This window comes from Pteropus vampyrus, unplaced genomic scaffold (genome assembly GCF_000151845.1).
Source record: "Pteropus vampyrus isolate Shadow unplaced genomic scaffold, Pvam_2.0 Scaffold359, whole genome shotgun sequence".
In the NCBI taxonomy this organism is placed as follows: domain Eukaryota; kingdom Metazoa; phylum Chordata; class Mammalia; order Chiroptera; family Pteropodidae; genus Pteropus; species Pteropus vampyrus.
The window spans coordinates 477,954-501,808 of NW_011889140.1; the positions used below are offsets into that span (position 1 = coordinate 477,954).

Sequence of the window (23,855 nt, forward strand, 5' to 3'; positions counted from 1 at the left end):
AACAACATGCTCCTGAGTAACCAATGGGTCAAAAATTAATCAAAAGGAAAATAAATACCTTAAAACAAACTAAAATAGAAACACAGCATATCAAAACCTACCAGATGCATCAAAAGCAGTTCTGAGATGAAAGTTTATAACAATAAATGACTATATTAAGAAACAAGAAAGATCTCAAGTAAACAACCACACATACCTCAGAGAACTAGAAAATAAACAAAGCCCCAAGTTAGAAGGCAAGAAATAAAGATCAGAACAGAAATTAATAAGAGACCAGAAAAACAATAGAAAAGATCAAGGAAATTAAGAACTGGTTCTCCAAAAAGATTTTTTAAAATGACAAACCTTTAGCTAAACTCACCAAGAGGACTGAAATAAAAACAAAAAATTATCATGAAAGATGAGACATTACAACTGATAGCACAGAGATACAAAGGTTCATGAGCAACTACTATGAACAATTATATGCCAATACTTTAGACAATCTGGAATGGATAAATTCTTACAAATATACCACCTCCCAAGACTGAATCATGAATAGAAAATCTAAACAGATTACTAGTAAAAAAAAAAAAAGCTGAATTGGTAATCAATGATCTCCCAATTCAGAAAACCCCAGGACCAGGTGGTTTCTCTGGTGAATTCTACCAAGCATTTAAGGAATTTATAGCAATCCTTCTCATATTCTTTCAAAAAAAACTGAAGAATACTTTCAAACTCATTTTATGAGGCCAGCATTACCTAGATACCAAAGGGAGAGATGGATATTTTGAGAAAAGAAAATTACAGATCAATATCCCTAAAGAATATAGATGCCAAATTCCTAAGTATTAGCAAACCAAATTCAACAGCACATTCAAAGGATTATATACCATAATCAAGTGGAATTTATTCCAGGGATGCAAGTGTGGTTTAATAAATGCTAATCGAAGTGATATTCATATTAATAAAAGAAAAAAAATCTTACAATCATCTCATGAAGAGAAAACCTGACAAAATACAAAAGCCTTTCGTGATAAAACTGCTCAAAAATTTTGGTATAGAAATAATATTCCTCAGCATAATAGAGGCCATATATTATAGACCGACAGCTGACATTATACTCAATGGGGAAAAGTTAAAATCCTTCCTTTTAAGATCAGGAACAAGATAGAGAGGCCCACTCTCACCATTTCTACTCAACATGGCATTGGCAGTCCTAAACACAGCAATTAGGCAAGATAAAAATAAAAGGCATCCAAATTGGAAAGGAAGAAGTAAAATTATCTCTGCAGATGACACGATCTTATAGTAAAGCTCTAATGACTCCACTAAAAAACTACAGCATAAATGATTTTGGTAAATTTGCAGGATATAAAATCCACATACATATATCAGTCACATTTCCGTACACTAAAAACAAACCAAATTAAGAAAGTAATCTCATTTACAATAGCCTGGAAAACAATGAAATACTTATGAATAAATTTAAACAAGGAGGTATAAGACCTATATATTGAAAACTGTAAGACACTGATGGAAACACAAATAAATGGAAAGATACCCCGTGTTCTTGGATTGGAATTATTATTACTGTGAAAGCATACTCACCATCCAAAACAATCTACAGATTCAGTGCAATCCCTATCAAAATCTCATGGCATTTTTCACAGAAATAGAAAAAAAGTCCTAAAATTTGTTTGGAACTACAAAAGACCCTGCATGGCTAAAGCAATCCTGAGAAAGAACAAATTAGGAGGCGCCTTACTGCCTGGTTTCAAGCTATACTACAAAGCTACAGTAATCAAATATGGTACCGCTAGGAAAAAACGGACACACAGACCAGTGTAAAAGAATAGAGAGCCCATACAAACCCACACATATACGGTCAACTAATTTTTGACAAGGGGCCAAGAACACACAATGGGGAAAGGATAGACTCTTCGATAAACTGGAAAAACTGGGTAACCACATTCAAGAGAATGAAACTGGATTCCTATCTTATACTACTCACAAAAATTAAATGAATCAAAGACTTAAATGTAAGACCTGAAACTGTAAAGCTCCTAGAAGATAACACTCAGAAAAAGATACTTGTCATCAGTCAGTCTTGGCAATGATTTCTTGGATAAGACACCAAAAGCACAAGCAACAGAAACTAAAATAAATAAGTGGAACTACTAAAGAGCCTCTGCACAGTAAAAGAAATAATAAATTGAAAAGGCAACCTATAGAATGGGAGAAAATATTCACGAAGAGTATATCTGATAAGGGGCTGATATCTAACATATAAAGAATTCATAGAACTCAATAGCAAAAAGGCAAATAACTCAATTAAAAAATGGGCAATGAACCCTAAAAGACATTTTTCTAAAGACATACAAATGGCCAAAAGCTATATGAAAAGATGCTCAATATCACTAGTCATTAGAAAAATGAAAATCAAAATCACGGTATCACTTCACACCTGGTAGGATGGCTTTTATTAAAAAGATGAGATAACTGTTAGTGAGGATGTAGAGAAATGGGAACCCTTATACACTATTGGTGAGAATGTAAAGTGGTATGCCAATGACAGAAAACAGTATGGAGGTTCCTCAAAAAACTAAAACTTGAACTACCATATGATCCACTCCTAGGTATATATCTAAAGAACTTGAAATCAGTACACACCCATAGTCACTGCAGCATTATTGATGATAACCAAGATATGAAAACGACCTAAGTGTCCATCAATGGATAAAGAAATAAATGAACAAAGCGTATGTGTGCATGAATGAATACACATACAGACATACATATACACACCCCCAATTACACACAATGGAATATTATTCAGCCATGAGAAATAAGGAAATCTTGCCCTCTGTAACACGAATGGCATTTGAGGGCATTATGATAATTGAAAGGCAGCAGGCAGAGAGGGCAAATATTGTCCAGTCTCACTTATGTGTAGAATCTTAAACAACTAGGTTTGTAAAAACAGAATGGTGGTGGCTAGGGCCTGAGGGATGGGCCAGCTGGGGAGATGGTGCCTAATGGTGCGAACTCACAACTAATCAAGAAATGTGTCCTGGGGATCTAATGCACAGCACAGTGATTATGGTCCGCGATACCGAATTATAAACTTCAAAGATGCCAACATTACATCTTAATTTTTCTCACTATAAAAAAGAAATTGTTAATTATGCGATGTGATAGGGGTTTTGGCTAACACTACTGTAGTAATGACTGCAGCATATAGATATATAAAAGCAAGATGCTGTATGCTTTCAACTTATAGAATGTTGTATGTCAATTATATTTCCATTTAAAAATATTCCATTTAAAAATATTGTTTATTTAATTAATTAACAAAGGAAAAAAGAAGGAAACGACTTACCTTTACAACGGCTTGTTTGGGAGCTGGTATTTTTCCCTGTTTAACACCGACTACCAGAAGTCAAGATTCAAGCTGCCATACATCGGTACCCCAGAAAGCACGAAAACCTTATGCCATGTCAGAACCTGACGAGTACTTAAGTGTCCTATTTTACTTGTTCCTATTTTCATCATTTCGCATTTAAAATGTTTAAGAAGTGCAGTGTATGTTTTATTCTATAATCCAATAACTTATGAATAAAACTCAGGTAAGTACTGACATATTTCAAATATATAAAGATGTAAAACAGAGTCAATGTTAATAAAATAATAAAATCTCTTACCTTCTGGATCATAGGTTTGAAAAACTCTCCTGGCTTGTTCTGAAGGAGCCTCAGGGGCAACTAACGCCATATCCTGAAAAGACAAAAAGCATGCTCTCAGACGACAGCTGTAATATGACATAGAAACAAACAAAAGAATAACTAGGCGAGGGTGAAGAAATGACGATATCTGGAGGCAGAAGACTAAGTTATGTTTCTATCATAAGTGTGTGACTAAATGAGTCACAAACTCTCTGGGCTTTAAAAAACAAGACTACTACTTCAACCATAGAGAACTGTTGTGAGACCGACAAGTGAAGCTTTATATAAAAACACTTGAAAAGTCTAATATATAATTACCATAAAAATGCAATCTGCAAAAATTAATGATTTATACATTGCCTTATTGTCTAAGCAAAAAGAAATTTAACATAAATATAACTTAAAATACACTCTAGTTTTCACATATTTAAAAATTAGATCCAGAGATATACGATAGCATATAATTACATTGCAATGCGTTTGAAATTTACTACTTTAGTGAGCATGTTACAGCAACTCTAGCCACAGGTCACCAATCAAGCTCTGCATCCCTAGAATTTTCATTTTTCTTAACTCCAAGGAAATACCCCAAAGGCAGAATTATTTCTTTTTTCCATTAGACTAATTCTCTATTATGACTAATTACATTACACAGTTATCAGTATTGCAATTTATTTAAAATAAACACAAAATTCAGTGTCATCTTGGATTCTTCGCAAACCTTTACTCCACACATTTAAGCTGTTAGGAGATTCCACTGCCTGACGGACGCGTGTCTAGGCTCCAGAGGTGTTATGCTACTCATAATACGGGAAGAAGCCTTTTTCTGTAATTGTGTTCACTCAGACCTCATCAGAGAACAAGTTTCCAAGGGTCTCTTTTGACCATTCTGCATCTTTTTAAAGAAGTTGTGGGTTATAAATGTTAAATACAATTTAAAATGCTGTTCTTCTGTGAAAATAAATTTTTGTAAGAAATATACTAATTAATTTTTGTCCTAATCATCCCACCCTTACCTCAAAGATGGAGGAATAGAGTGTAAGACTCCATTAGAGTAGTTCTCACCCAACCACGAGGCTAGGTGCCTGAACGCCTTAATAGTATGTTCGGTTTCTGTGGGAATGTACACTGAATGGGAAGCAAAAAATGGCAATGTATGCAAGTCCTTACACATTTTTTATGTATTAAAAGATAAAATTAAAAAAAATCTCCTATTTTATAATAGTAAAATTCGGTCATGTATAATTCTTTCCCATTTACCATCCCTAGAAAGCAACTTTTACGGTTTCCTTTTCCTGCATATTTAGTATTATTTTGCAGATATCGCTCATGTCAAATGATATGTTAATGTCAATGCCTTTCAGATATTATAACTTAGTCCTCCATTGCTGGGTACTTGGGATGTATCTAATTTTATAGACAATGCTGCATCAAATAAACCTGAACAAGTAATTTCACACACGTGCTGCTGCATCTGTAGGATAGAGCACCAGAGCAGGAATGTGAGTCAGAGGAGTGCATTTATAATTTTGGTAGGTACTGCCAGATTCTTGGGTGGTTTGTTCGTTTAACCTATTTTGAACAATGTTTCTTAAAACTCTTTCCATTTTCTAGTACATCTGCTATACAGCCTAAGCACTATCATTAACTTTGTATCAAAGCTAGGATTACAGTGTCAGCCCTCATATTTAGGGAGCAATTACTAACATTGGGGCTGTTGTTGTTGTTATTATTATTATTATTATTATTCTTTAGCTTCTTTCATCACTCCCAAATCTTAATTGCAAAAATGTCTACATTTATTCCACTATAGGCTTTAGGTCTCTTAACTATTTCCAACCCTATTTCTTTCTTTTTCTCATTTCTCCCTTTAGAATGGCTGTGAGAATATGTGCACGCACACCGTGAGTGAAGTTCTGGCTGAGAAGGCACACAGCTGTGCACGAGACTCCGGGTAAGGGGGAAGTCACAGGGCCCAAGAGATGAGGTACAGCCACTCACTCCACTCATTTCGGCCTTTCTTCGTTACCACTAAGTAATAAGGAAAAGTCTGAAATGAGTTTTAAACATTACTTTGATTTTTCTAAATATTACTTAACACTATGATCTAAATAGAGGGAAAGGGAATATTGTTTTTCTTGGCCAGTAAAACAAAAAGAGGCTTTTTGGGGGAAGAGGTGACAGAGAATATAATCGAAGCATTACTTTAATATTCCTATAAACTGACGTTTCAGGAAATTATTACTGTTTATAAAGCAAGGGAACAAGGATGACTCCAGTTTTAGCCATAGAAAAAGGTTTTCATCAAGTTCTCCGACCTTAAAGATTTCAGAAAACACAGGAGCAAAAAAAGAATTTAAAGTCAACTACCTGATGCCTTGCCTCGGAATTCCAACTGCTATGAATAAAAATATATGCTAATGTAGAAAGGAATTAAAGTAGAATAATGAAAAGTTCACTGCACAGCTCTTGCTTCTAGTTATGAATATGTAAAAAACGTAGGCTTTAGAAAACATGCTATTATTCTTCTTTGAATAGGCTGTATACACAGGCCTGATGCTTGAAACTTGGACAAAATTCTGGTTTAAAACATGCTCATTTAGAGCAGAGGTTGGCAAATATTTTCCTGTAATGGGTGGCTTGATTTGGCCTGCGGCCCATGGTTTGCTGATCCACGACTTAGACATACTATTTTTGCTCTCATACTTATTAAACATGCATTCTTTTTGAAACATCTAGGGATATAATGATGTCTTAATCACCTTAAAAGGCTTTACAAGAAGATATTTTGGCTTTCATCTGAAAGAGACAATTCTAGCTGGAAGGAACGGAAGGCGCATGGAGATGTGAATCAGCATGGGGGGGGTGGGAGGTGTGAAAGGGCTGAAGAGGACTGTGAGAGAAAAGGAGTAGTTAGAAAGGGAAATCAGCGTGGATAGAAGCACAAATTTGATTTTGAACATTTAGAGTTTGGGGGTGATGATTAAACATCCAAGTAGAGCATGTGGCGTTATCTTAATGCTTGGCACACTGCGAACGCTTCCTGTTTGCCACTCGTAAGCTTCTTAGAGGCTAGCAGAAAGAGGATTTGAGCACAAGAGGAGATCAGGGCTGAAGAACCTATCGGACAAGATACTGGAACAGATGATAGCAAATTACTTCAAAGACGTCAGAATAGAGTGTTGCCAAAAAGGAATTTAGAAAATTTATTAGTCAAAGTTTAGAAGTGTGAAACAAGTATCTCAAAACCCTGCATGTGGGGAAACAACAAAACACTCATACGTGAACTATCTAAACAGAAATTCCTTCTTTCCTCCTAAAATACAACCCAGTGGTACTGGTCAGGTTCCACAGCATAAAATCATCAACTATAATTGCCATTATTAACAAAGCATATTGTGTTTTGAATGATTTTTTTAAAAGTCTTGTTTTGCTCCTTTGGTCTCAGTGATATACTAATAGCTAATTTGCTAAACTCCTAAGGAATTAACTGTTCTTAATCATACCAGTTATTTTAAGATGGGTTTATACTAGAGCGGGAAAGAGAGAAAAGAAAGTACAGCATTAAGAAAAAAGATTAGAGTAAATTCTAATGAAAACATTCCAGAAGTTTTCATCCCCAAATCAAAAGCAGTACGGTCCTCTAAAGTGATTACTGGCTTGCTTATTTTGAATGTTGACAATGCTTTTTAGATTATTGTAGAAAATAATCTCTTAAAGTTTATTTAAATTTATATAATGTTTCAACGTTTATAGATGAAATCAAGAAAAGGTACAAAACCATCTTCTATTTCCATGAAAATGTTTTGTGCTGAACTCCCTTTCACTTTCCAGTTTGATTTAAAGTTATAAATTCCAACACTTTCACCAATTTATTGAACTTAAGTACTTCTGAACAAAGTTCCTGGCTTAAAGATCTGTAGCAGAATGATCCGTGTAGCAAACATGGTAATAAATTAACATTAAATGTATGTCATATTTGCATAGTAATATTGAACAACAACTATAGAATTCCTTACAACTGAGAGACTCCTTTGCAATTTTAAGACAAAATATTTTAGTGAGATATATAATTGCTATATTTTTTCCTCATTGCACATAAAGGAAATTATTTAATTATAAAGGATAAACTATTAATAACTGTATAAGTTTGAAAAACTATATGAAAAAGATGATTTTAACCCTGATTTCTCATTTCTAAGATTTAATATAGCTTTTAGATTACATATTTAATATATTTTCCCCATATAACTATCCACACATCTGTAATGTTTTGAATATTGTTAAGCTTATTGGGAGAGAAAAATCTAGTCTGTATATTTAAGTAACAATCTAATGGAAGGAACAAAAAATATGCTATTACATGCTTATTTCCATAAATATTAAAATTATCTTAAGAAAGTTACCTTCTAAGAGTCATATATACATTAACCTCCCCACCCTAAAAAACACCTGCTGAGTTATAAATAAAGATTCCAATAATGTAATTCCAAGTTATCTGAGTCAGCCAGGATATCTGTAAGCACTTTTTTCATTCCTAATTGTAGAACTTAGAAGAAAATTTCAATGTGTATTACACCTGAAACCCTTTTAGGTTCACCCACTAGGAAAAGATCCTAAACATAAGAGTCAGATATTTAAATATTGTTTTAGTTAGCTATTTAAGCTCTGGTTTATGATCAAAACGATTTTTACTCTAAAAGTAGTTCTCTACATTATTCAAATATAACCAGAAGCTTTTATCAGAGGAATGTGAGAGCCAACAATTTCTATTTCTGTTCAGCCAATTTCTGGTCAACAGGGATTGCTACACATTATAGCTTTTAAAATTATCTAGCCTCACCCAACTTTTCTTAATTGTTAAAGTGCTACAGAAGAGAAGGGGGAAAAAACCCCAAGCTGTAATGGGACTATCTAATAACCTATAGTCATGAAACAAACCTCTTTCACATGTAGCTCTGTCTGCACTATCAGTATAATAGTATAATTAGTCGCCTTTTAAAATGTTGTAAGAGTAGCTATCCTTCTGAACACCTACTGAAATATAATGAAGGCCTGTGTTCAGTTTGTTGGCTAGGTATAAGTTCTTTGTTACTGAAAAGGTCTTCAAAGTTTATCCATTATACTTTTCATCACTATCGAGAGCAATCTGCTGTCATGGGTAATCAAAGAACCTCTGAGAGAGAGCTTTATGTAACTTCGGGAACAATCATGCACATATAAATTACATCTTAGCTTGTAGACATTTTATAGTGCTATGAAGAGCCCTTCCAAAAAATAAAGTTAACTGGTATATAACTTACATGTAAGCTTTAAGTAAAATTTCACTTTGACATCACTTTATGTTTCATACTGACTCTTCACTCACTAACTATATTTATGAAAATAATTTGGGAACCACTATGAAACGGATTTTAAATCAATTGCCAATGTCCTCAAGTATATAAGTATCAATATCAGACACAGAATTCAGTTAATACCATCAATTCAAAGCAAGAAGGGCAGTGGTCTTTTTTTAACTCTTCATTATTTCTCAAACAATATGTAAAAGACCCAGGCTATCTCCACAACAGCACACTGCTATGTGGCACTGATTTGTGTTGTAGGGTAGGAAACATAAAGCCTTTCTAGGTTCTTTTTCCATAAAAACATAAAAACATAAACTCTAACTGTACAAGTGGAAATAAGGAAACAGAAGAAAAAATCTCCAACAAAATGATTTACGATTTAGTCATTACGATTATTAACAGTAATGAATGGACTTCTTTTTCTCCCTGTTACCATAACCATACCGCTCACTCTAACAATTCTTCCAGCCCCTCTCAGCTGGTTTCTACCAGGGCATTCGCCCCCGCGGCCTAAGGTGCCCCCTCTGTGTAATGACTCTCCTATGCTTCTAGAATCACTGTGTCCTTTTGTTTATGTGAAGAACTGGATGGAGAAAAGCTCTTAGCCTTTTAACTACTGTATTTCATTAAGAAAACAGCTTACATAAGCCATTACTCTCTAGGCTTATGTAAGCTGTTTTACATAAGCCTAGAGAGTAATACCTACATAATTTAAGAAAAAGAAATCTGACTTTTTTTTTAATGGTAGAATATTATATAATCACCTATGTAAAAATTGATCTGGTAGTCCAAAAGTTCCTCCTTATTTCCAGTAAAGATTCTTTATATCATTTGAATTTAAACTGTTACATCACCTGGACGCAAAGTAAGGCATGGTGGTAAATAGTATTATTCACCGCAATTCCCTGCGCCTCCCTTCTAAGAAGATTATGTATCACTGCTGGTTGCTATGGGAATGAAGTACCTTCCTGTGAGATGGTCTACTTCTGAGGCCACGATGTCATGTTTGATCACGTAACTTCCTTTGGCCAGAAGAAATCTAAGCTCCTGGAAGAACATTTTAATGCCATCGTGGCTTCGCCAGGTGTATTCTCTCTTCCCTGTGCCAGGAGATCGGTACATGACTGACAGAGGCTGCTATTCCAGTCCAGATGGTAGAATGAAGATGGCACTTGGTGCACACCTGCAGCCACGTGTAAACTGAGAGAAATAAGCTTTGGTGTGTATGTTTGTGTGTGTGCGTGCGTGTGAAGAGGGGGCTACGTACGGTGGGAGCAGTGTGCCCCAGCACGGGCGCAAAAAGGCTGCGCTGTTTGTAGAGAATTAAATATGATAAAACTGATGCGCCGTCATCATGTGTAGGCAAATCTAAACAATTTCACTGGTCAAATATTCCTCCTACCTGGGGTGGAATGCTCTCATCGGCCCCCTCTGGAAGATCACTGTATAAGATGCTACAATTTTAGGGTCATTTCTTACTTCGGGAAGCTGGCCAAAGGAAATAAATCAAATATTCTGGTGGGAGTTTTACTTTGCCTGTGTCTTATGTGTTATACTTACTCTTCCTATTCCTACTTGGCCTACTCTGTCCTCTCGTTTCTTCCCTCACTGACACTGAGTTAACAATAGAAGCTGCGTACAGGGGAATGTCCACATGCACGGACTTCACGTTTCATATGAGAACGAATGCCTGAAAGGCCTACTGAACATGCAGTCCACACGATAACTAGTAATTTAAGTTTGGTAGGATTGGATTAGTAGGAATGGAAAGTGAGGGCCACCCCTGCCTCAACTCCTACCTCCTTTTCCACTATATTGAACAAAGTTTGACACTGAAAAATACTCGAATTTGAGTACTGTGAGGCACAGTACTCAAATTTCTAATGTTCTTAAATTTTATCACAACTTTACAGAGAAGTTCTTACTGTTCCTTAAGGTTTTCTACTTCCACGAATATGCTTTACATGCATGCCTTGGACATCCACGACTAGCCTTCACATAGTATAGGGAAGATGGTTTGGGGGCCTAAAGGGTTATTCCACCTAATCCTGTTTCTGATCCCAACCTCTGCTTCCATCTTAATCTTCTAGCACAACTAATATGGTTCAGCCATACTGAACCAATTACTAGTCTCCACACATAGTATGAACTTTCACATCCCATCTCTCTCGTATTTTTGCTTCGTCTTTTTCCTAAGCCTAGAACACAGCCCTCATGTTTCATTTAAGTCTTAAACCTATCAGGTTCTTTAATTCAAGAATCATCTCCTTTGCATCCACCTCTCCCCTCTTCCACTATCTATTACACTCTAGCATAGTGATTTCTTTTTTTGTTTGTTTGTTTTCCTAAGGGACAGAAGTAGTTAAACGCTCAGGAGTCAGAAGATCTGAGTTTGAATTCAGACTTTAGTACTCACTAGTATTTAACTTTGGAGATGTTATTTTTCGCTGGTGCCAGACTACAAAATGTAGCTGAAAATGGTACTCACTTCACAGGGTTGCTTTGAGGATTAAATGTGGAATGCTTGTAAAATGCTTAGTGTAGTGCCTGACACACAGAAAACACTAAGAAAATGTAAACAGTAGACTATGACGAGGTATTCTTAATCTTTGCATTTCAACAGTACTTATCACAATGCCTAATGTTTACAATACTAAGTACTGTGGACAAACAGATAAATCAAGTAGCACCACTGGTCACAAGGTAGGAAGCTGGTAGAAAGAGTAAGAGCAAAAGGAATAAGAGAATCACGAAAAATGTCAAGGCTGGACTATGAATGCTGAGCAAGATTCTGACCAGTACATTCTGGAAATAGGATAAAATAAATATAAATAAAATCATAAAGTCTTAACATTATCACACATTAAATATATTATGTGAGAGCTTTAGCCCTGTTCTTCTATGAATTCAATTTGTTACAATTATTTTTATCGATTATGGATGGACGGCTGGAGGCGTGAACTTATACATATTGATTCTAATTAGAACATAAAATTTCCTCATGAGAGAACACCTTTAGGCCCCCCAGCAACAATATTTTATCTTGTTTAGATAATTATTTGGGTTCTACTGCAACAAAACATTATAAGAAACAAACTCAATGGGAGAGAGGGACGACTTTCAGTAAGCAGCTCAATATTGCTAATACCAGAGATAAATAAGAGAAAGAAGAAAATTCAGAAAAATTATAAAAACCAGACACAGAAACAGCTACATGAGGGTATTATGAGTAGGAGGAAAGAGTACACAGGAACAATTAACTTTCACTGAGTTTCGGAAGGCGAGAGGATTTATAATTAAGAGTATTTATACATTTTGAAATAATTAAAAAATTTAAAAAAAAAGTATATTATACAAATCATTGGCATAACCCTAGACAGCTGATGATGGTTAGCCCCAAAGTATACTAAGCCGTTAGGAAATAATTTGTGGTTAAAAATCCACAGGTTTTTAATAATTCAAATAACTGAACATTGTTAGTCTGTACAGACTTCTGCCCAAACTTTCCAAGTAGTTTAAGGAACAGAACATTAACTTCAGCGTCTGCTGTTCGAAGTTGCTCGTCTTACGTTAGAAGACAGGTGTTAAAAGTCATGTGACAAGCTTATAACTTAAGCTATAACAACAAGTACTTTAGCTTCTTAAATTCATTTCCTTTCTGCCATTGATAAGGCATAACATCTAAACATGTTCACACACTCCAGAATTTACTTAAATGGACTGGATGACGAAACTGCATTAATATGTAGGAAAACTATTACAAAATGCTGAACTGTGAATTTCACTGTATTCCAAGTCACATGACTTTTACTCAAAAATTAAGGAATACATAGAGATGACTTTTCGTTTTCCTCTTAAAATCGTGTTTATTTTTCTTAAACTGTACTCATGCTAAAGTAGAACTGTCTGATTTTTAAACACCGAAAAAAAAAGTCTCTAACACTTACTGGCAGGAGTCTTCCTAAGGTTATGCCACAGAGTAACACACAAAAGGCGCTCGCTGTGTAGAAAGAACCCTGTCTAGACTCCCAGTAACAGACACCACTGTGAGAAGTCAGCTCACACAGGAACAGTTAAATGTTCTGTTTCTCCATTCGCATTAAATTAGTTCCTTTATATAATCTGCATTAAAAAAGTAATGTGTTTTCATGTGTTCTTACCTGAACGAAAAGCTGCTTTATCATAGGAAAGGTCAAAGGTGACACTCCACACACTTACAAAGAGTCCTTTTATAACCATAAAAGAGAACAAAAAGGGATGTAAAACTCATCTCCCCAACTTCAAAAGGAGGTCTGAAATGGATTACCAAGGAAATTAGTCACTAATCTTCTGAAGATGGAACTAGATGCTATAGGTAGGTTCCAACTATTTCCATATTAGATCAGCAGCTGTCACCCCACACTGAGCAAAAGTGGCAAATCTATTTTGTCTACTAGTTTATACATATAATTCTAATATTAATAAAAAATCATATTTTCTAATTTAAAGCCCTCGTCTTGAATTTGCATTGAAAATTAATTTCATAATTAGTTTTAATTGAAAAGGAAAGTACAAAAGTGACCCAAATAATTTATTCTTAAAACCCAACTATAAAAAAGAGACAAAAAAGCCAAAGCGAAAACAATTAAAAAGAGATCTTTAAATATAGTTTCGAAATTCTTTATGCATCTACTTCTCAAATGACTCTCAAAACCATTTTTTTTTTTAACCTATGCAGGAAGTTTGCAAATTTTCAACAAATGTCATCGAAAGTACGATGGACGGATCTCTGAAGAAACTGCCCCTGCTCACAGGGCACGCTCCCGCAGTGCAGAGCCGGAGGTTTCACTCCTCCGCAGCTCAGATGACCTGCTTGGAAAATTCCCCACTCAATAGAAACTAAGTTCCTTTCTTTGAAGAGGTTCATTTATGTTCTGCGTTTCACCTCGCCCACATCCTTTTATTAAAGTTTCTGTGGGATCCCTGCTGCTTGATGACTCTTGAGTCCCTCTAAGGTCCCTGCAGTTAGATTCTGTACAATTCCACCTCCACAGAAAGTATAAAACTCCCATTTACACAGGATAACATGTCTGCACTTCTGCATCCACATTCCGTAAGATATGTCAAACAGTACAATATTAGTTTTGTTGTTTCACAGATGTCTAATAGGATAAAAAAGATTCCTCTGCCTATGTTGGGTGGAGAAAAGGAAGATGATTTATAAAACATGGCAGATAGTTAAATTTAAAAACAAGTAGATGGTTACAGATGACTGATCTGAAGTTTTACAACCAGTTCACAAAATGTAATTAAATTTATTTTTACCACTGATTTTCAAATAAAACTAAATTGTGGAAAAAAATCTCTTCTAATCCTACAAAATGTGTTTGGTGATTCTCGTAAGTCAGGGAGAGTGTTCCAATAAAATTAAAACGTTAAAGTTCTGGGCACTGGATGTCTCAAATATGGAGTGAAAACTTTATGAAGTAAATAGTTTGGCAGTCACATTTAAAATCATGAATTGATATCTCATTAATATATATATAATTACTTAGACTTCTAAGAGGTAAACTGTTCATCTCAAAAGGAAAAATGAAAATAGGTAAGAAGTTATTTTCTTATACACTCTCAAGCTATGAACATAAATCTTAAATATGATAGCATATGTAGTGTGTCAATGCTTATTTATAAATATTCATCGAACTTGTTTTGATTCATCAGTCTGGAGAAAATCTGCACCTGTCTGCATGTTCAAGCTGATTGGGCAGAAGGACAAAAGCTGGTCCTTCTGATTTGACTCCATGTAGAGATCCTGCCTGCATCAACTGCTATTTCTTGATTTATAAAGCTTAGGGATCTACTGAATCCTTAGGATCAAAGACAGCTTAGCACTATCAGACCTCCTCCCTCCCCTTATCAAGTACCAACATGGTTATATCACAATTTTTGGTGAGATAAATCTTCAGTCATGGAACATAAATGTTCAACAAAAATTTACTGATACCAACACTGCCCGACTCTGTTCTAGGTGTTGGGAAACAGTAAGAGACGAAACAGACAAAAATCCTGCCCTCGTAGCGCTTACCCACTGAGAGACACAATACGCAAAACGAATGAGTGCGATATAGTATGTACCTACTGTCCAGAATATATTAAAAATCTAACAACTCAATAACAAAAAGCAAACATTCAATTCAAAAAACAGGCAAAGAACCTGAATAGATACTTCTCCAAAGAAGATACATATGGCCAACAGCACATAAAAAGGTGTTCGACACCATCAATCATTAGGAAAATGCAAATTAAAACCACAACGACCACTTAACATGCACTAGGATGGTTATAATGATTTAATAAAAGTGTTGGCAAAGACATGGAAAACTTGGAACCCTGTACACTGCAGTTGGGAATGCAAAATGCTGTACAGCTACTGTGGCTGGTGGCTCTCCAAAAAGTTTTACACACAAATGCCACATGACCCAGCAATTCCAATTTTAGGTATATACTCCGAAGGACTGAACACAGGGACTCAGCAAGTGCTTGTGTAGGAAGGCCCACAGCAACACTACTCACAATAGCCGAAGGTGCAAACGAATTGTGCCATATGCATATGATGCAGTACCATTCAGCAGTAAAAGGGAATGAAGTACTGACACATGCTACGATGAAGACGAACCTCAAAAACATACTCAATGAAAGAATCCAGACACGAAGGTCACATATTTTACAATTTCATTGGTATGAAACATTCAGTGTACTTAAATCCATAGAGATTAAAAGCTGCTGGGTGGTCGCTGGGGCCTAGAGAGAAGGCATGGAGGGTGACTTAACGGATATGAGCTGTTGCATGACGGATGATGGAGAGGTTCTGGACTAGATTGGGGGCAGGGGGTAAGGGGTTCGTACAAACCTGCCACGAAATTGTTCACTTAAAAATGGTTACTTCTCTAATGTGAATTTTACCTCAACTAAAAAATATATAGAGATAGAGGGAGAGAGTTAATGAAAAGAGGGAAGGGAAAGGTGGCCGGGAAAGGCCTCACTAAGGAGGTGACATTAGATACTGACCTGAAGGAAGGAAGGAAGGAATCTTTTATACAGACATCTGAGGAGAGATCGTTTTAAGCAAAGCGAGTGGCAGGTGCAAAGGGCCTACCTCATTTTTGGGGCAGGGAAAAAAGGCCGATGTGGCCAAGAACGATTGGAAGGGAGGAGGAGGAAACGAGATTAGCGAGGCAACAGGGACTCAGACGAGGCGCGGGACAGCCTCGTAGGTTATTCCAAGGACCCTGGCTTTTCTCTTAGTGAAAGGGGACCCAATATCAGGTTTTCAGCAAAGAAGAACATCAAGTGACAGGGGTATTTTAGTTGCTGAAATGAGAAGATTCTGCAGCCCCACAAAGGGCAACAGCATGGTCATCAGGAAGTCACTGCAACAGTCTAGGAGAAAGATTTCTCTACTTTGTCTTCCAGTCCTTTCAGTAAGTTTTCAGTTTTCTTTTGTCCTTCAAATGTTCTTTTCTCATAGTCTCCAGTTTCATGGATATATTAACTTCTTTTCGGGTTTTTAAGTTTTCTTTTGATTCCTACACTGTCTTACACTGTCTGACTTCTGTTTTTCATGTAAGCATTCCTCAAATGTCTGGTGATCCTTGGTGGTCTGCTAATACCCGAGAAACTAAAAAGCACTGTCTTTGTGCATATAATCCCATCACCATGGGGTTATATGGCTCGACTGTTGCCAAACTGTAGTATCTTACTTTTTCCTCTTCACTTGGTAAGCTTGCCCAAAGAAAAGAAATCATGGATCCAGTCTACAATAGCAAAGCTACTGAGGTCTTTCTGAGGCTCTCAGACCTAATCAGTAAAAACACCTACCTCAGCAGACCTTGCTAACTCTTATCTATCCAACCAAATCTATCACCAAGTCCTGTCAGATTAACTCAGGAATAAATCTCTCAAATTAATGCGCTTCAAATCATCTCTATCATTAATTACCTTGAACCAAACGATATTCTTTGCTTACCAGGAATAGTACAGGTCTTGTTCACCCACTCGCTACGTTATCCTTCAATATGTGTTTTCCCCAATTAGCCAGAGTGATCTTTTCAGAATGCAAATGCAAATTCTGTTCCCTTCCTTACCATCTCCCCCAAAACTTTTCAAGGCCATTTTTAACAAGTCTAGGGCTTTCACTGCTCTTAGTCACATGGCCTGCCTACTCTCATCTTACACCTGGCTCTGAAATTCTTAGAGCCCCGGCTCTCTGTCAGGTTGTCATATCAGACAGTCCTTCTGCAGTTTGCTCCGATTATTTCCCATGTAGGAAATGCTTTTTTTTTTTTTCTCTTCTCAGTTTAATCTGTTATCTCAGTGCTCATTTTAGACATCTGTTCTTCAAGGAAACGTTCCTAATCTTCCGAAACTAGAACAAATTCTTATAATTTAGAGTCCTGTGTTTCGTCAGCACTCATCGCAGTCATAATTTTATACATGTGATTCTTTGATTAATGCCTCCCCCATAAGAATGCATGTCTCCATAAGAATCGGAGCCTTATCTATTTTCGCTCACCACTGTATTCACAGCACTTGGCATATGTGTCAGGTACATGCTACTACATGTCCAGTAAACATGTGACAAATAAGGGTACACATGAATGAAGACAGTTGCAGCTATTATCACCTCCAGTGTATAAGTCACATGACAAAGTTTGTTGCTTTTTAAAGGTATTTTACAATGTCGCAATTACATATTGCCTTGAAAAGCGTGACCACAAAATATGCATTTTTGTACTTAACCATAATCAGTACAAAGAAGTCAGCACATGAAATACATATCTGGACAAACATACATACCAGTTTTATAGAAAAAGATAGCATTTACCTTAAGCTGCTGGAGGAAAAAAATGTTGTTTGTTTCAGGCCATGGAACATAAAAGTGAACAAATCCACCAAGAAGAAATAAACCAAAACTCCCCAAAATAAAAAAATAAAAACAAATCCACAGCCAAAATTACCTGCTCAAATATAAAAATATCAAACAAAGACTAACCAAATAATAGATTTTGTGGTAACGCAAAAAATTGCAAAATTTACAGTATTTTCTATTTGACAAAGACCACATAAAACTGTATTTAAAATAATTCAAACTGGATTTAATGAATGTTATCAAGTACTATCAATCTCATTTACCATGTATGTGATCTTCTGGCTTTATACTACTTTATCTCAAAGGGAATAAATTCTTGACCTGCAACTCTTTGTACAGCAATCCAAATCAACTGTCTAAAATACACTGAAAAGGAAGTACCTAGGCTTTTAAGAAGATTCAGAATGAGTCACAAAAAAATGTTTTTAGAAGACATGTCACCGGAACCCAAGTGTGGAAAATTCGTGTGAAGACTTTATTCACTGAACTAGAGTCCCCTACACTATGTGCCAGTCTACGCGCCAGATCCAGAGAATACAGAGTTAAGTATCAGAGTAACAATTAGTATCACTTCAAGAGCTTTGAGAGAGTGATAAGGTACTTGATACATATGAGCTATAAGATTTATAACAGTTTAAGAACCTAAAGCTTACTATAAAATTCTCTGTAATCACTTTATGTGCTTGTGTATTTTCCTATCGGGATTATGAGTAGCTTCAGGGATGCAAACGAATGAAGACAGATTGAAAAGCCTTGTCTGACACCTATGACATACACTGAGTGTTTGGTCAGGCCTACAACTGATGTGACAAGAGTTTTTGTGTTTCTATGTACTTCATGTCTCTAATTCAACATTTCATTGCATGTGGTGAAGGTCTAGGGATAAGAAGGTACATGAGAGCATCCCTCCCTGCTGACCATGGTACATACAAAAATGGTGTGGGAAGTTGGAACTGTGTGTTTTCTGATAAATGCAACAACACAATGGACCATGTTGTGCTATGGGAACAACAAAGAATACAGGTAGGGCAGGTAGGTACAAGTGTGTATTTCATAGGAAGATGGGTATCATTCACTTCTACGACTCCATCAACATATCTAACAGTTAGATGCCTGAAAACTCAAAGTCTGCATATTTACATAGTTCTTTGTATTAACCTTCTCTGCAATTTCTTCTGTTTTGAAAAGGTGGCTGGAATTGTTTCTTAAATGTCATGCAACTTAAGATTTGAAATATTTTTGTCTTCTTATCTTTTACATTTGAAACTTAAATAGTTTCATGGAATTTGTTAGCTATCCTAATGCTAAAGAATAGGGTTGGAGATAAAAAATAATATTTGCCTTAAAAATATTTGCCTTAAAAAAATTTGCATATAAAAATATTTTTATATGCAAATTTGAACTGATTTTTTTTTTCTGGAAATTTGTAACATATGACCCCACAATTACTCAAATGATGAAATCCTTACTCAGGAATTAAAAGCTGTTCAGTTTCTATACTTCACATTGTACTTTTTAACTTCTTCCTCTCTATTTAGGAAGAAAATGATCAGCTAAAGCATTCAGACTAAAAGTAACCTATCACTAAGGCCTGTACTTACAGGGTTGTATTTTACAGCTTTCCCTGTTTAAGAAAAAGGTATGTATCTTGCTCTAAATTCACTAGATGGCCTTTTGCCAGCATAATAAAAGTAAATACAGCAATAAATAATGACATAGAGCCACAAAATTTAGTGTTGTCAGTTCAGTCTGTGCTACAATTTATACAATTCATACTTCTTACTGACATAAATAAACTTACATCATCGAGTACAAGCTAAAAAATAAAACACATGGAGTAACCAGGAAAGTGCATTAGAGCTAAGAAAACTCAAAAAAATTATCTATTTTCCCCCTTCAGGCCAACAGCTAGCAACTCTTATCTAGGAATACCAGTTATGTTTAATAAATATCTATAACATAATGAAAAAGACAATGAGGATGACAATGACAACAGCTAAGATTTACTGGGCATTTTAACTTGCAACAGGACTGCTGAATACTTTATATTTAAGCTTCACAATAATTCTAAGAACGAGGTACTATTTTTAATCCCATTTTAAAGATGAGGGAAAGAGGATGAGCGACGTTGGGAAGTGCCAAGGCTGAGATTCGAACAAACGCTGTCTGACTCTAAAGCTCTGAACCACTCAATTGCAGAAAAAAAATATTATAAAGTCCGGTGATTTAGAAAAGGTTTTGTCAGAATTTTAAAATAAACATTCAAATGCACTTATTTCAATATTGTAACCATGTAAGAAATTATAAGAAATATTTCATCTTAAAACAGCACCTGACTTCAATACCATTGAACTATTAGTAGACTACAATATTTTACTAGATGTTGTAACTTATTTTATGTCATGTGAAATTTTCTTTTCTACAAAAGAGCAATCCAAAACTTTTAAATTCAATCATTTTTATAACACAAATGATTTCTAAAAAAAAAATTAGCAAAAACAAAACGAAAACAAAAACCAATAGCAAAGCTCTAAAGTCAGAAAAGGTAAGAAATCAGAACTAAGTCACGACAGATTTTACTGAAATAATTCCCAAATTAGAACGGTATAACAATATGTTCTTTAGTATTAATATTTTAGATTTTGGAACAATCCACTCGTTAGTGGAAATACAATGAAGTTTGCACAAAGATCCAAAGTAAATATGGACTTATATTACTTGTTTGCCTAATGTCGAACTTAAAAAAAAAAAAATCCTGCCGTAAGCGTACCTTGGCAAAAAATACGGTGAGGTGAGTTTCACTGCCAACAATCCAAATAGGGAATTTTGGAGATTTCAAGTAGGAACCAACCTAGAACAAATGTAGCAAAATAAATAAACAAATGATGAATTTATATTACCTGTTAGATATCTGCCTACGAATATTTGAAACATAACTGAAGTGTCCAATTCATATTTAAATGGAATAATGTATTGTGCCAGAATGCCTTACCCATAAAGGTCAAATGCTGAATATACAAATGAAGGTTATAAACATTAGCGAGGCTAAGCTTTTGTTGCACCTTTACGTTAGAATAATGAGACAGAATTAACACAGCTAGATATTATTAGTTTAGCCCAAAGAAACGTACTCAAGGTTTTACCAAAGCTCCTATTGAACAGACACTTTTCTAGAATTTCAGCCTGGTACTTCGAAGCCTAAAACTATAAATTTGATAATAATTACTTCACTAGGAAAATAATTATAAATTAACAAATGTGTAGATTTACGAATAAATAAGGGAAACAGCTTTAAGAACATGGTGTCTTCAGACAACCTAGGGCAACATAATAATCTCTTTTGACTCTTCATGGCAGAAAGTAAGTTAAAAGTTTTACAATATGAAATTTCTTTAAAATGTATAAAAAGTTATATATTTAATCTCTAAAAACTACAATACCAAACATTTGAAAGTATCATTTTGTGTGTGTGTGACTAAGAAAAAGAAAGCTTAAAATTCAACAAACAAAAAATAGACTTGTGAAATCCAATCATGGTCACATTGATCCGTTCCAGACTCTAACGAAGACAAAGATTTGGACTGAAAAACAACTAAGTTCACTAATGAATTTGCTGAAGTTTCTTTTCTCACAGACTCCCAAGGACAGGAGGCTCCCAGTGGCTACTCGCAGCAGTCAGGGCAGCTGCTCTCCCCGACTCAGCCAGTGGCCAGCAACCTGACATGCTACCCAGGCCCCTGGAGTGTATTCTTGTCGCTAGGAGGGCGTGGGAGATAGGTACTCTTCTGTATTCTTGCACAGAAAAACTAGTATCCTTGTCCTATGACGTGAGGGGTGAGGGTATGTGCTACTGGTAACGGTCAAACTGGGAGAGAAGGAAGGATGGCTGGGGACAACAGAGGGTAACAGCAAAAGGACAAAGAAAGAGGAAAAGCTCTGGCTCAGAGTAGAAGGCATTTTAGAGGCGTGCAGTGCACGTCCTTTGACTTTACATAAGGACACGGAGAAATACAGGGCCCTGGTGTCTTGTCGGGATGCACACAGCTGACTGGTATGAGCCGGAATTAAAACTCAGATTCTCTGACTCCTAATGTGGTGGCTTTCCATTACATCATGCTGCCTCTTGTGAAAAGTTTAGATGTCTAATTTCTTTTTTAGAAAGTGTGTGTGTATACTTAATCAAGGGAGAAGTGAAAAATGTGAATAAGATCATATACAGTAGGATCGAAGGGTAAATAAATGCTAAACTCATGAAGGGTTTTATAATAATAAAAATAAATCAAGAGTGCATAAACAGTGCAACCACTTTGGAAAACAGTTTGATGGTTCCTCAAAAAGTTAAGGATGTAATTACCATATGGCCAAGCAATTTCATTCCTGAGTATACAGCCAAAAGAACTAAAAACATGTTCACAAAAACTTATACATGAATGTTCACAGCAGTTTTATTCATAATAGCCAAAAAGTTGAAATAACCTAAACATCCATCAACTGACAAACGGATAAACACAACTGATGTCTCATACAACAGAATATTATTTGGTCATAAAAAGTGAAGTATTAACAAATAATAAAATATAGAGGAATACTAAAAACATTATGCTAACAAAAAGAAGTTGGACACCAAAGGCCACATACTGTATGATTCCATTTGGATGAAACGTCCAGAACAGGCAAGATTGTAGAGACAGACAGTTGCCAGAGGCTGGAGAGTAAGAGGTTAAGTGACTGCTTAAAGGGCTCAAAGGATCTTTTTGGGGTGAGGAGAACATTCTGAAGTTAGTTAGCTGTGATGGTGCACAGCCTTGTGAATATACAAAAAACCATGGAACGGTACACTTATAAGAGTGAATTTTATGGTGAGTAACATATCCATTTTTAAAAAGGGCACTGTTACCTTCCCTTCACACATGCACACGCTTGTACGTAGATACATGGGGGAGAGGGAAATATTGTTTTGTTTGTATTAATGAACATATATGATATGGAAATGTTAATTTCAAAATGATATGGAAATGTTAATTTCATTTCTAAAGGGCAATTTTCTACACTATCAAACAGGGAGATGCTCAGATTCACGAAACTGACACAAACACAAGTATTTCCTTAATGCTGTCTCCCTAAACCTCTGGTAAAAAGTGAATGTATGCAGGTGCTGAAAAGGATACCTGCAGTGCATAAAGATGACGAGCACAGCGTCACTAAGTTCTTTAAAAGAAGATGCTCTCTTGGCTTAGTCTGGAGGCTGGTCAGTTCCCTTAACCACGACTGCTGAGTTCAGACTCCAGCGACTTCCTGCTAGGGTTCTCGCACTCCAGGCCACCATGTATCATCCTGTCCACCCTGGAGCCCGGTGCTAGCCAGGGACAGTCCCTAGGCCCGAGTTCACCCAACTATTCAAATTAGCTAGTCCACAGGGAGCCCACTAAACCTAGCTAACGACACCCTAACCCCCATATATAAGGTGTCCTCTATTCTTGCAGCCTGCTGTTGCCCTGTCCCCAGGTGTAACCCCGTGTGTGGCCCTGACCAGTGGTCCTCTCTGGTTTGGAGCTGTAAGTAACTAAGGCTTCTTCCTTTCGTCTATCCAAATATCACTGTGTTGTGTCCTGCCACCAAAAGAATCTTTATATCTTATAAAATACCAGTTACTGCTAGAATATCAGAGCAGTATGTTAACAGGAGAATATACAACAGCTGCTGACTTCCCGCTGCGAGACTGCGAGAGAAACACACTCCTCTGTTCTACCTAACAGTTAAAGAAAAGCAAAAGCACACAATCAGAAAAGCTTAAGATTATGGTGAATTGTCCGCTTATTCACTCCACAAATATTTACTGAGTATCTGATATGTACCCAGAGCAACAATCTGCCTGCCCTCAAAGAGTCTGTATTT

The 23,855-nt window shown here is 36.0% G+C and overlaps 1 protein-coding gene across 1 annotated transcript in view; it reads right to left on the bottom strand.

Moving 5' to 3' along the window:
* MINDY3 (MINDY lysine 48 deubiquitinase 3) overlaps positions 1-23,855 on the bottom strand; it is an 84,262-nt gene that overhangs the window by 25,293 nt on the left and 35,114 nt on the right. The window contains exons 10-11 of the mRNA XM_011379444.2: positions 20,731-20,811; positions 3,684-3,756 (exon numbers count right to left, since the gene is read on the bottom strand). Of these exons, the coding sequence (XP_011377746.1) occupies positions 3,684-3,756; positions 20,731-20,811 (154 nt within the window). The remainder of the gene's footprint in view (positions 1-3,683; positions 3,757-20,730; positions 20,812-23,855) is intronic.